Below are 15,483 nucleotides of genomic sequence, written 5' to 3' on the forward strand. Positions count from 1 at the left end.
AGCTGAGGCTGAGGGCGGCAGTCATCCTGAAGCCACTCCGCACCCATGCCGTACGGATGTCTCCACCTGCTTGGGTCTCCATTTCTTCATCTGCAAAATAAGGTTTCAGTGATTCTCCACTGTCTGAGAACCAATGCTCCCTTTCACAATATATTTATAAAACACTATTAAAAATAAAATTCATAGAAAACAAAATCTACACAATTTTTTTAAAAAGTTGTAATTTATAATAATTATAAATTTTAAAGGCCTGACACAGGTATACCACAACATAGGGACAATTGTTTAGCTTAGTGGTTGATACCAGTTAAAATGTCTGTATCTCACATCAGAGTATCTGGGTTCAATTACCGGTTCAGACTTCTTGCTAATGAAGATGCTGGGAGAAAACAGTTATGGCTTATCAGGGGTGGGGAGCGTCTAGCCCACGGGCCACATAAAGCTGGTGAAATCATTTGGTCTGGCTCTGCCAAGGCAACCGCAGGTGGGACTTGAAATTCAGTAAATCTACAGCAGGCTAATTTTTAAGTTGATAGTTTTGTATGGCCTAAGAATGATGTTATAAATATCAACATGGCCCTTGGCAGAGAAAAAGGTTCCCCACCCCTGGTTAAATAATTGGGTTCTTGGAGAGTAGGATTGAGCTTCTGGCTCCTGGCTTTAGCTCAGTCTTGGCTGTGGCAGACATTTGGGGAGTGAAGAGCGGACCAATGGATGCAAGTGCTCTCTTGTCCCCCCCCCCCCCCCCCCCCGCCTCTCAAATAAATAAACATAATCCTTGCATCTCAAAGTGTCAGATTCACTCCTACAGATTACATTTCAAGTACTCCACTAGTTACCACAGAAGTTGTACTCCTTAAACAAAATAAAAAAACATAAACATAGAAGGCATAATAAAGTAGTCAAAAGCTTTATATATCTACTAATAAAAAGTCTGGATTTGAAAGAAGCCAAAGATCTAAGGCCATTCCATCCAAGTAATAAAGAAAAGGTTACAAAAAGCAGTCTTATTTGTATTCAATAAGAGAAACAAAAAAATAACCTAAACTGAAGTAGGGTTGGCAACTCAAGTCAAATAATGGGAGAAACTCAGGAAGAACTGGGCCTTGTCTATGAATGTAATGCCAGAATTTTTTCTAACGCTGAGAGAGGATGAGGCAGTGATAAAGTGTCACAGAAAACATCTCTTCTATTTTGCTAACCTACGCATATGGAGAGGCAGGCACCCCCTGGATGTAAAAGCTTTGCAGACAGGAAAAGCAACTAGACTGGAAAAGGAATCAAGAATTCCACAACATAGATTATTATTACTATCATACTGCTATTTAGGATGGCAGGAAATATTTTTAAAACAACCTTAATTAGCAGAATTCAAAGGCAGTTGGATATTTCTTAATTTCTTGAGTAATTTAACAGTTCTTGCAAATATGTTTTAGTAAGTAGGGGAAGAATCTGAATTTGACATGTGCCATCTTTGTTAATAAATAACTGAGTTCCACTTGTAATTTTCTCCTGGCTTTTTCTCCCATCACTCACTTTGAGAAAAAAAAAGCAAAACAAACACAACTCACCATGTTTGTTCATTTTTCAGAACTCTAAAATTCATCTTAGAAAACATGGAAAAGATGGAAGACTCACTAGCAACCATTTTAAAGGCCAGTTAGACCAACTATTTTAGATGAAAATTACAAAGTTGGCATAGTCGTTTATGGAACTGGCACAGAATCTCAGGATAACCCTGGGTGTGGGTAAAACTCCTCTTCTGTAAAGAAGCTATTTTCTGTGCAGGAAGACTCTCGTGCTACTGTTAGTTCCAGACCAGACTCTGTTCTAATATCTTTACCACTGTACCACAACCTAGCATGATAGCCTTGAAATCACTTGTATTTATTTCATTTGAATACCAGCACATCACACAGTTATTAAAAGGAAATGTAACCATTTTCCTCTCTAGAGAGACAGCATTCATTTTATAATAAATATTTTGAGAAAATACAATTTAAAAAACTTGTAAAATAAGCAACTCATGTTGATGTTATATTTCAGGTTTTTTTTTTTTTTTGTTTTAAGAGTATGAGCATTGGAGTCAGACTTGGATTTGAATACTGATTCTACCAATCATATATGCAAGATCAAATATGAGTATAAAGAGCTTAGTAAAGTTCAAGGCACACAGTAAATCCTCAAGTGTGAGCTATTACTATTTCTAATCAAAGCAGTGGTAGCTGCCATTTATAAATATTTACTATCCATGCTTTATGATCATTATTGCATCTATCCCGCCTCTTCATTCAATGGATATTATTATTCCTGTTAAACACATGAAAAACACTGAGGTTCTGAAAGGAGGAGAAACATGCCCAAGGTCTGAGCCCAAGTGTGTCAGAACTTAAGCACCAATGCTCCTAACCACTACATTTTTGCTTCTTAAATTGTTAAGGTCCATTAAAAATCCTGTGGAGTACATGTGTGCATTGGGAGCATGAGAAGGTCTCTATAAATGCACTTTAAGAATAAACATTTTTCATGTTAATAAGGAATTCTAAGATAACTAATATTTATGTTCCAAGTTGTCTGGATAATTGCCTTAAAACCAAATATTGCCAGGACTTTTAGTGTTTAGGTTTGCATATGTTTTCACTTCCACGTTAGAGCTCAGTTCCACTTTCGCTGTAGAAGGAATAGAGGCTGACTTAATAGGGAAATGATGCATTCGTGCCAGATGGAGCCTGAGTAACATCACTAGGCGCTGGACCAATGGAATAGTCTGAACAGAGCCAAAGGGGAAGGCTGAGCCACCACATAACGCCCCGCAGTGTGTGTGTGCTGATCTACGGGAGTCTGCACTCAGCACGAAGCATCATAACCACATCACAGGCGACAGCTTTATTCTGCCAAAAACATCACCACCCATATTTACTGTTAAATTTATTTATATTTATATTATTTATAAGTTTTATAGTTTTGCTTGTCACTAATCTGTAAACTTGTTTTCGTTTTATACTTGTGTAAAAGGTGTAAGCATAAAGAGTTTATACCTGGCTTTATGTTGAGATAGGTAACATAATAAATATGACAAGTAAAAACTGAGCTAAGGGGCTAATTTTTTTTTCTTTCTTATTAAAAGGGGATGTGCACGTTGCAGGTTTGAGAAACTCTGCTCTACACTGTACTGCTGGGGCCTGAGGTCTTCAGTAGGTCACCACCAACCTCACGTGACTTCTGGAATGATTAAAAGAAATAACCAAAGTGAGAATGTCTTGCCCACAGAAGTTATTGAAATGGTTGTTCAGTCTCCTTTTTCTGACCTGGGCAAAATATGAAAGCTCAATATAGTCTAAGCTCTTTTATTCTAAGTGTGGTCTGGGGACTAGGAGTATTGATATCACCCAAGAGCTAGTTAGAAATTGAGAATCCCAGGTGCCACTCCAGACATGTTGAATCAGAATCTGCATTTTAATAATACCCTTGGCTGATTTAACTCTTCATGAGTTATGCTTGCATACAATGGGACCTTCTTTAAAAGGGGCTTAACATCTAACACAGAATTAGAACTGCATCTATCAAATACATGAAATCTGCTCCTTTATGTTAATAAAAAATTAAAAGATAAAATGTAATAGCTGGAACAAAAAAAGACCAAAAAATGTTTTGAAATGAAAAGCATTCATAAAAGCTTGCTGAATTTTGAATAAACCAATTTTAAGATGTTGTCAAAACAGTTTTAGGTCTCTTGTCCAACAGCAATTCAAATCATTGGCATATGTTAAGCTTTTAAATACTTTAGCTCATAAGATCTGATCCAACAAAGTCCTGCTTCAATTTATGACTGTGTACTTACACTAACAAAACAGCACATTATAAAAAAAGTGTGATAGTGTATACAAAATGTTTTAGTTTTACTGTTCAACAAAAATACCAGGTCATATTCAGCAGTTATAATTTTGTTGGCATAATTCACCTACAGAATATCTATGCATTTCTTCTTGATCCCAGTGGCCTTATCCATTTAAGGCATGCTGTACTTAAAAAACAAAAACAATAAAGTTAATATTCAAGAGAGCCGTTAATAGCTAAAATGATCTTGATACCATATGTTTAAGGGCTAGTTTGGTCAAAGCTTGAACTATTCCTTGTTGTTCTATGTTCATAGAAATCACACTCAAACAATGTAAACCAATGCAGATTATGTATGTATGTATGTGCATGTATTTGTATATATGGTTAGGCCTACTAGAAAATCCTCATCATCTTTGGGTCTGTGATATAAACAGGTCAAAGGTATGCTACAGACTGAATGTCTGTGTACCCCTCCCACTCTAATTCATACGCTAAAGCCCCCATCCCCATTCTGATATTTTGCAGTGGGGACCTTTGGGAGGTTATTAGGTCATGAGGACAGAGTCCTGGAGAATGGGATTAGTGCTCTGGTAAGAAGAGACAGGAGGGAGTGATGATCTCTTTAGAACTCTCCTACCAGGATATGCAAAAAATGAGGCCATCTGCAAACCAGGAAAGGGGCCCTCACCAGGAAGCAAACAGGCTGGCACCTTGCTCTAGGGTCCTTCCAGATTCCAAACCTGTTCCAAACAAATATTTGCTTTTTAAGCCACCAAGTTTGTGATTTTTTACCCAAAATGACCACAGCAAAAATAGAACCCTCCTTTATCTTCCATGGTCTCAGGCAACAGCAAACCAAAAAGTCAAGCACGTGCCATGAGGCTGAGTTAGTGCCACTATGGCTAAAGCATTCCAGGGCATGTAGATTACTTAACAGAACTACAATAGACAATCTACCTAACGTCAACTTTAGGTGTTCGGAGGTTGTCTTGCAGTCCTTTTAGACTTTAATACAATCAATTCACAGTCCCTAGAACCATATAAATCTTCTCTATCCACTACTTCAAATTCTAACAATTTCTCTCCATGTATTAAACAATTTGAACTTGGATACTGATGAATTAAGAAGAATCCAAATATATGCTGAAAGAAGTGTACTTGTTTTAAAAAACACATTGCTCCTTGCCTGAATTAATTAATCAGTTAATATTTTTAAGTTAAGTTGTGTCTTCAGCAACTCAACTCACATTTGGCATGACCAAAGTTTAATTAAGAACTCGGTAGTACTTTGCATTAACATCAGATGCTAGTACTCATCTCTAGCCAGTCAGCCCTTTATCCTCTAATATGTCCTTGAAAATGGCAAGTATCATCCAGGCTATCCAACTGTTCAACAAAGACAAAGACACTTACATTCTGAATGTTAATCATTTCTGTATCAAGGTCACTATGCTGACCCTCTAGGACTTACTACACTGAAACAACTGCATTATGTAACAAACACTTTAGGGAATGATAAAAGCATGATCTTGGGCCCATATTAAATTTAGTTTCACTGAGATGGGTGGCTCTTATCTTCCTTTAGTCAACCACTACATTATGAAATACAGTTGATGTGTACCTATAGTCCCATATCACCTTTGAACCCTATGATATTAACTGAACTAGAATCCCAGGATATGTAGAATTCTTCTTACATTATTAAATATTAATATACTGGTATGAATACAGCAAAGGAATAACCTTTCAAAAGTACTGCATCTCAGAAATTACAAACATAAATTGGCTTCCTTTCAAATGGCAAAGTAGCTTGCAGTCTTTATTAATAGTTTTTGGTGGAAATGCTTTAGGCCAGATGCCAATTTTAGGTGGCCAAGTCTCACTTTTACAAAGAAAAGCTGGTATATTTTCTAGCTGCTCCTAGTGAAAAAATACTTCAAACAGGAGCTAAAAATTGAGTGTAGAAGATGAAGTTAATATTTCAGATCTTTAAGGCTCAAGGGTAAAGGAGGACTGTTTGAGAGGAACTTTAACACCTGACATTCAACTGGCAGCCTGCACCTGACGACCTAGGAAGTAGAACACAAAGTCCTCAACATGTATACATACATAAGGAACAAGTGGTTTTGATGTATGACACAAAGAAATGTGTTGAATACATGCAAAAGATAAGAATGCTTATCTAAGAAATGCGAGGCCCCTTTTTGTTTATAAGGGTAACTACTGGACAGGGCTAACGCAACTAGTGGGCTATTTCCCTAATACACATGAAGGGAAGTATGTGTTTTCATGTGCATTGAACAGTGTTTTGGCAGAGAGGGATGGGACCTTGGGAACCGTTGCTCCCAACTGCATCAGAACAGAAGGGATCCACTTCGTCTCCTCTGAACTACAACTGTACATAATGGGATAAGGGAGAAGGGGTGGCTGGGTGGGTGTAGGAATCACAAGCAGTATGAATACACCCAGATGGAAATGGTAATAGTTTGAGCTTAATTCAAGAAGAAATGTTTGAAATGGCTAACAGATGCCTCTTGTTAAAGTGCAGCATCAGGCAGAGAGAGGGCCAGAAGAAATTCTGGATGAAGCAGGAAGGAGGTGGTCAGGGTTGGGATTTTGCACTAACAGTTCTTTGTCCCCACAAATAAAAAAAAAACACTCAAAAGGTGCCAAGGGCAAGAGCAGTGTTTTGTGGCACTCACTCATGTATACTGGTTCCCATTTAAAAATTAACTGAAGACCCTCACCACACAAACTCCCTTAGCATTTTTCCCCAAGAGGCATCAAAGCCCTTTCTAAACACTATCTCTATGATACCTCTGTGAGGTAGGTAGCATAATTCTAAATTGCACTCATAAGTAACCTAAGGCACAAATAGAGACTGGGTGGCAAATTGGTTTGGACAAAAGTGAATTATCAGGTCCCTGGACTTGTTCTCACAGCAACATGCTTCCTTCATACTGATGCAGGCAACTCAAGAGATATTGCTATGAAATGTCCTTAGAGGTAGTGGCCCTGAGAGCCAAACAAAACAATTTATGAGTCTGGGAAGATAGCATAGGCTCAGGAACGGGGCCTTGGGAGATGCTCTTCATGTAGTACTAGCACGTGCAAACCTTCTGCACAAATCCATGAGATCTCATCCATGATTGTGGGGGAAATGGTGAAAATGCAATTCTTGTTGCCCCACCAGGCTGAGATCTGAACAGTGGTAAAACAAAACAAAACAAAAAAAAATCACACAATCCCAGGAACTTTAGTATGTAAACCTCAGTCTCAACTTGTGCAGTAAAATTTACAAGTTCTATATTTTGCTAATGATGTTGATGTTTTTGAACAGTTACATTTTCACATCTTGGTTCTCGATAATTATCTTGTATCATAACCAAATTACCTGTATGAAATATAAATGGCATTGATACCAGGATCGAAGCAAACAATGCATCTGGCCAGCATACATTGGTTCCATATATTTCAAGAAACACTTAAGTACACAAAGGAAGCGTGCAATGTTAAAGAGATGACATGAATAAAATCGGTGGCTTGTCTACTGCAGAATCCAGTGTCCCTCAGAAAACTGAAGATACTCAAAAGTTGCTCCCCAGTTTCTATTAACAACACTCTAAAAATGAACATTTCCATTTGATACAAATATACAAATTTAAAATGTGTGCAGTTCAGAATGGCCTACCATTTTCAGATTGCTTATGTGCCAGAAAATATACAGTCAATAAAAAAATACCAGAGAGGTGGGGACAAAAGGCTCTCTGGATCTGTACAGGAAAAATGAGCATCACTTCAGTAGGTAGTGATCTGCGGCGGAAGTGGCATCCTTGGAATCAAGAAGCACTGACAGCTGGCAGGTCACAAATCCGGTGATGGGGGGTAAGATGGATAGTAAGGCCCGTTTTCCTGTGGAAAGAAGAAAACAAAGACAAGAACATGAAGTACCAAGACCCAATTAACCAGGAATGAGCTGGAGAGAGATTCCTAGTCAATGAGAAGGCGATGTGAAATGGCTGCTACGTGTGTGGCACTGAGCGGGCCCTCAGTCACGAGAGTCTGCCAGGTACTTTAACGCAGGCACAGGCAATGAAGAGGGTACTATTTTCAATGACAGCACCACTTACTGAATGTTCCACCTGGCGGACATCGTACAGGCACTTTTTTATTCATTATCCCTTTAAATCTTCACTCAATGCCATGAAGTGCATAACAGCCTCATTTTACAAAAGAGGAAAATGAGGATCACATGTAATTCACCAAAGGTCACCTAGCTACAACCAGCAGAGCTGGAATTTAAATCCAATTTTATGTGCATCTACAGCTTGGATACTTTTTTTTAAGATTGTGTTGTCCTAACGTGTGCCAAATCTTAGTACAGTTAGGAAATAAAACACTATTATCACCAAGAAATTTATAACTGGGCAGAAAAGAATCTTCTTCATGACATGCCTGAGTGGCAAGTCTTGTAACAATTACAGTTCTCAGGGCATTTAGCTCAAGACCAAAAATGGAGAATCAAATGCCAGAACTTGAATGTCCCCTGTGGAAAGCAACGAATCAGTGGGAGAGATGATCTTCTGGCCTTCACTTTGGCTAATTTTATCTTAATCAAAATGAAGACACTTAGCTTTATGGTAAAAGGATCCTGGATTAGATTTATGAGACTTAAGGCTGGGTCTTTATTTTGAAAGAAAGTATTCCTTTGACAAAGAACTTGTCTCTCCAACTTCTCATGCAGTGGCAGTTCAATGTTATCTGAGAGACTAAATGAGAGCTCTGCTGTTCTTCTGAGCAGATGTTCTCAGGCAGGAACTGATCCCGGGAAATCGACTTTCTGATGATAAATCTGACCAGGCATCAAAACACCTTTTCTTACTTCCATTTCTGAAAACTTCAAAGAAATTATATGTTTTTGCAATTTAGTACTCTGTATCACGATCTGCTTTACAAACCAATCCTGCATCTTCAACATGCATGGAAGCTATGCATAGAGAAACATGACCTAAGAGAGAAACCTATTATGAAGTTCACCCAAAAAGAAATAGTTCATTATCTGTCTAAGGCTTCTCTATTCTATTCTACTCTCATACTTCGCTGTCTCTCAGTTCTACATTACATTATGGTACACTACCAAGAACAAGTCTAATACTTAATGACACAAAATGAGCTTCTTATATTAATTTCACATTGTGTAAGAGACTGCTGAACAATCAAATATTTCCTGGAAACAATCACTGAAATTTAAAGAACTGCTGCCAGATAAAAACGTATACGTTCTTCTTTGACTCCATTTATAACAATGCTGGCTCACTGCCTTTCTGAAATGATCTCAGTATCATTTCTTATTATTTTATTTTTTAAAATATCCATATTTTCTTATATTTGATAATTTAGCTTTTTAAAAAAATTTATTTATTTGAAAGACCGAGTTACAGAAAGAGGTAGATACAGAGAGAAAGGTCTTCCATCTGCTGGTTCACTCCCCAAATGGCCGCAACAGCCAGAGCTGCGCCGATCCGAAGCCAGGAGCCAGGAGCTTCCTCAGGGTCTCCCACGTGGGTGCAGGGCCCAAGCACTTGGGACATCTTCCAGTGCTTTATCATGTACATTAGTAGAGTTGGATCGGAAGTGGAGCAGCTGGGACTCAAGCTGGCACCACATGGGATGCCAGCACCGCAGGCAAGGTCTTTAACCTTCTGCGCCACAGCTGCGGCCCCTCAATATAATTTTTTAAAAAATTATTTTACTTAAAAGGCAGGGAAAGAGTAAAAAAAGAGAATGCGATGGAGAGAGAGAGAGAGAGAGGGGAGAGAACACAGAGACACCTCCAATCAGGAGGAAGCTAGAACACAGAGCACAGCAGTTTGGACTCCAGCCCAGGCACTCCAAATGGGATACATGTCTTAAGTGTCAAGGCAAACGTCTTCCTCTCAGCATCATTTTTATCTAGACAGATAAACATTACTTTCAAATATCCCTTTTAATTCTATAAATTTTATGCTGCTATTCCAAGTCACATAAGTCCCAGAAAAATAGAAGCCTACTGAAACTTGCTACCAACCAACATAACTTCACCCATTCAACAAATTAAAACCTACACACATGCAATGTGCAACTAAACATAACAAAATTAACCAACTCTAGGCTCAATTAATTTCTCCAATCATATTCTGAATTCTTTCCAGCAAGGAAAGTGGTTCCTTAAAAGGTAGGGTTCCTTACAAGGTTACACCTTACTGTCTACTAGGAGCTCCATCTCAGCGCCCCTCGGGGCACCTCCTATGTCACAAACAGGAAGGCGATGGCAGCTCTCCCTTGCAGAGCTCTCTGCTGGTCACAGAGCAGCATATACAGTCCCAGTGTCTGGTGATCACCCTCCCTCGACCTACTCCTTCCACAGCATCTCCTGATACTCTGGTTTCCTCCCCAGTTTTATGCTTCTCTGGCCTTCAGATATACATGGTCTCATGTCTCTATTAGCTCTACTAAAGGTACAGAGAGATGATCCAATGTACCAAGTGTTAGGTTATAGGTTATTCCATATTATATTTATTAATCACATAATTTTGCTTTTATTTGATAATACAAAAATGTAGCAGAGAGTTAAACATCCCAACAAAGTGAAAAAAAAAAAAAAAAACGTGAGTGTGCAGTTGATAGTTAATGAAAATCTGTTTTGTAGGCCCTTAAGTATATAGAAAATGCTTTGGCTTAAAAAACAATCCTTTAGGTTTTCTAACCAAACACTTATTGTATATATTTCTACTCTGGAAAATAAATAATAAATCTAGACACTAGCTTTGAATTATCACTCCAAATTTTTGGTATGAATTTTTTTAGTGTTTTCCACATTTCCTGCTATCCAATATTTTAAACATTAACAGGGATGATGTATAGTTCAAAGGAACAATAGGCCATTTTCTACTCTAGCAATCTGCAGTAAATACAAACTAATGGTCCTTTTTTCCCTCCTATATATTCAACAATCTTTGTATCTATGATCCAGCTGCTCCAATTACAAATCCTCTCTGTGCAACAGCCAAACATAAAATTTTATTAGGCCCCTAGAAAACATTAAGCATGTTGCTTTTCACATAAAGGGAACAGAAATCATAGCCGAAGTTATGAAATGTTAGAAAATGTGTTGCAGGACTTTTATTTGTACACAAGTTGCACAATAATTAGGAAAGAATAATTCATTTCAAAGTTAATATAACTTTCAAATATATTCTCTGGTTCATGCATAAAGATACGTAATCAGCAACAGTTAAACAATGAGCTTGATGAGCTTTTTGCTAAGGATGTTACTTTTTAATTTTCCTTTTTAAACTATGAAGGTGATACTGTAAACAAACACAATGGAACAGAATTGTGATGAAATTGAAGAGCTGTCCTTTGATTGATGCTTAACAGATCTGTAAATGCATCTGTAAGTAATCACAACACTAATGTTGTTAGTCGATGCTCTCAGAAACATGAAACAAGCTTTAGGAAAATGAAACTTTTAGCAAGATAACAAATATTCTAAGATAGGCTACCTGATTTACAATTAATGCTCAAAGTAGACACCAATAGATTCTTCTGGCACTATCAGATGAAAAACCATCTAGTCTTAAGAAAATAAGGAAGAGGTATCTGCCTCAAATGTGGTAGAAAACAAAATGATCAAGGATTGGCGTCAAACTCACAGCAGAAGAATCTCATTTTGAAACAGTCATCTGGAGAAAAAGCCCTTTGATACTGAACTAAAGGTACTGTAGAAAAGAATGTCAAATATTGTCAAGTTTATTAAAACACTATTAATAATATCCTTTAATGACGGGATAATGTGCTCACAAGCACCACTCCGCAGTGTAGCTAATACACGACATCAAGCGAGGGGCAGCTCCTGGTGCTTCTTACCCTGGCGTCATATTCGAGGACAAAGGGAGGAAAGTCGATCTGCTCTGGTGATATGGCAGAAAACAGCTGGTGGAGGCTGTCCACGTGGTGGATTTTGTTCTTCAGTCCTGAGACAGCAAAGGTGGTGAAAAACCATGTGGATACCTGATTAACAGAAGAGAAGAGGTCATTTAGGCCAGCAGCCATAGTGAAAAAAAAAAACAAAAACACAATTTTGGAAATTTATACCACATGAAAATCATGTCTTGAAATTTCACTATTACCAGTTTTTCAAAACGCAGTTTTGTAGTTTATCACTGAGTTGTACAACGAGTATAGTTGATCATGAGCAAAATTTTAAAAAGAAACTAAAATAGCAGTTTTAGGGACTGCTAATGGTTGTTTTGCTTCATGAAGCTTTTGTTCCCATTATACAATTATATGTAAATTGTCCTATGTGTCTGGCTTCTCACTGTACATCATAGTCCAAACCACTGAATAATTCTGTAGAATAATAGTACTCTGAAAATGGCTAATATCTTTAACTATCACAAACTCTTTTCAGTTTTTCAAATGAGACAGAAAATAAAACTTTGGCTAATATTTGAGACTTAGATACTTTCAGTTGGCACTCGGCGTGCAGTCTGAGTTCTTAGTCAATCAAAGTGAATCACCTACAGCTATGGAGCCACGGTTGCTTATTTCATTTTATAACATGCAATCCCTCTATACAATTTTGCTAGACTGCAACAATTATTGGTTCAGGGAAAAAAAAAGAGAGAGGGAGAAATTCTTGATAGAAGACAATGCTGACATTAAGTAGGTGGCAGCCAGGACTTACAATTTATTGTTTACCTACCTAAATTGGCAATCATAAAGTAGCCCATGTTTACCAACAGCTTACATAATGTTCCTATGAGGCAGGTATGTACAGTTGCTAGCCCAGAGAGGTCACATACACACAGCTCTCAGTGCACTGACATACATTACTCCAAATGGGTCCATTATAAATACATGCCACACTAGATGTGTACCACTGATTCCAACATTCTGTCAACATCTCTGGCACAGTACAACCTTCTTCAGTGGTTGTTCCAGCCTGTCACATATTCCAGGCCCCTAGTACTACATCTTGTCTTCATAATCGCTTATGAGAAAAAGCATGGAAAAACAGATACAACACTAAGTTCTCTCTTGCAAAATTCTATTCAAATGTCCAGACTCAGTACAAGTTTCATCTTCACCATTATTTTCCTCTTACAGCTCCAAGTTATCTCCTGTTAAATTCTTAAAACCTTATTTAGAAAAGGTCATAGTCAAAGTGAAAGTTTCAGAGAAAGGTACCTCCTTTGATGGCCCCGTTCTTTCCACTGGGATCTCACTCACAGAGATCTTTCATTTAGGTGGTTTTTTCTTTTTTCTTTTTTTTTTTTGCCAGAGTGTCTTGGCTTTCCATGCCTAAAATCCTCTCATGGGCTCTTCAGCCAGATCGCTGTTTAGGACATCTGCCATTCTGAGTCTGCTGTGTATCCCACTTCCCACGTTGGATTGTTCTCTCCCTTTTTAATTCTATCAGTTAGCATTAGCAGACACTAGTCTTGTTTATGTGATCCCTTTGACTCTTAGAACTATCATTATGATCAATTGTGAACTGAAATTGATCACTTGGATTAGTGAGATGGCATTGGTACCTGCCACCTTGAAATAAGATTGGAGTTGGCGAACTCAAAAGGCTTCCATAGCCTTGGCAACTCATGACAAGAGCCTAGGGAGATCACTGACACCATAAACAAGAGTGTCAATTTGCTAAGTCAACAACAGGAGTCACTGTGCACTTACTCCTCATGTAGGCTCTTTGTCCTTAATGTGTTGTACAATGTAAATTAATGCTCTAACTAGTACTCAAACGGTACTTTACACTTTATGTTTCTGTGTGGGTGCAAACTGTTGAAATTTTTACTTAATATATACTAAATTGATCTTCTGTATATAAAGATAAATAAAAATGAAAAAAAATTCTTAAAACCTTATATATAAACCTTATTTTTAGCACTTATTCCTACTTCCTAGAATTTCAGTTACTTATATTCACTTTTATAATCTCCCTATCCCCAGCAGACAGTCTTGGAATGAGAGACTAAAGTTTTATAAGGTAAAGACAGAGTCATGCGTTCTCAAGTATTTGTTAAAGAATGAAGGAAAATAAAGCCCATTTTATACTGATATTATAGCCTGGGCCAGTATTCTACATTGGCAACTACATTGGCAACAATGACTGATGGAAGGCCTCAGATGAACATTATACTTCGTACTCTCTCCCCTCCAACTTTTGCAGGGAAGTGATGGTATTGCTAAAAACCAAGTGAGTTAATTTAAACACTACAATCCAAAATGTATTTTTTTAAATGTGCAAGTTTTTCTTTTCATTTTTAAGTTTATTTATGTAAAAGGGACATATTTCATATATACAGCTTTAAGAATATAATATTATTTCCCACCCTTCCTCCCATCTGCCCTCTCTCCTCCTTCATTTTTTGACACTTGATCTTGGCCAAAAGGCTGAGAAGCAATTCATTTTTTAAAATATTTTTGATTACATACTTTGAATTTACTTGATAATCACAAGTTTAATCCTCCACTAAATAAAGACATAACAAGTAGTATGTAGAAAGACCACTATTATTCAGAAGTATAGACAGTATAAACAATAATCAAATCTCAGGATGCCAATTTCACTCATATGCTTTTTTGGTATTCTATAGATTAGCTACCACAAATCAGAGAAAATATATGATATTTGTCTTTTTGGGACTGGACTGGCTTATTTCACTAAGCACAATGTCCTCTATTTGCATCCATTTTGTTGTGAAAGACAGGATTTCATCTCTTTTATGGCTGAGTAGTATTCCATCATGTATATATACCATATTTTCTTAATCCAGTCATCAGTGGATGGACCTCTGGGTTGATTCCCTATCTTAGCTATTGTGACTTGAGCTGCTATAAACATGGAGGTACATATAATTCTTTCATACACTGATTTCATTTCCTATGGGTAAATTCCTAGGAATGGGATGGCTGAGACACATGGTACATCAATTTTCAGATTTTTAAGGAATCTCCAGTCTGTCTTCCACAACAGTTTTACCAGTTTACATTCTCACCAACAGTGTACCAGGGTATCTTTTCTCACATCTTTGACAACATTTGCTGTTTTTTGATAAATCAGTTTGTTTCTAACCCATGTTATTATATGCCTTATTGAAATTAACTCTCACAAATTAGATTAGTGAAAATTCCATATCAGGAGCTATAGAATGGATCACACAGATAGTTCACAAACTAGTAAAAATGATAAAGAGATCGGGCCAGTGCTGTGGTGCAGTGGGTTAACATCCTGGTTTGCAGTGCCGGCATCCCCTATGGGTGCTGGTTCGAAACCCGGCTGCTCCACTTCCAATCCTGCTCTCTGCTATTGCCTGGGAAAGCAGTACAAGATGGCCCAAGTTCTGGAGCCCCTGCATGCACGTGGGAGACCTGAAAGAGGCTCCTGGCTTTGGATTGGTGCAGCTCCGGCCGTTGCGGCCAACTGGGGACTGAACCAGCGGATGGAAGACCTCTCTCGACCTCTCTCTCTGTTTCTCCTCTGTGTAACTCTGACTTTCAAATAAATAAATAAATCTTTAAAAAAAAAAGTGATGAAGAGATCATGGATATTTTAGGAATTCTAGAAAGACCTAAAGAAAATAGGATGTA

The 15,483-nt window shown here is 37.8% G+C and overlaps 1 protein-coding gene across 1 annotated transcript in view; it reads right to left on the minus strand.

The window, feature by feature from the left end:
* Positions 1-760: 760 nt before the first annotated feature.
* Positions 761-15,483, minus strand: part of GDAP2 (ganglioside induced differentiation associated protein 2) — a 74,458-nt gene continuing 59,735 nt past the window's right edge. Inside the window, exons 13-14 of the mRNA XM_062192057.1 lie at positions 11,749-11,892; positions 761-7,752 (exon numbers count right to left, since the gene is read on the minus strand). Coding sequence (XP_062048041.1) covers positions 7,705-7,752; positions 11,749-11,892 — 192 coding nt within the window. The 3' untranslated portion in view covers positions 761-7,704. The remainder of the gene's footprint in view (positions 7,753-11,748; positions 11,893-15,483) is intronic.

Source organism: Lepus europaeus, chromosome 5, assembly GCF_033115175.1.
Source record: "Lepus europaeus isolate LE1 chromosome 5, mLepTim1.pri, whole genome shotgun sequence".
NCBI lineage: Eukaryota > Metazoa > Chordata > Mammalia > Lagomorpha > Leporidae > Lepus > Lepus europaeus.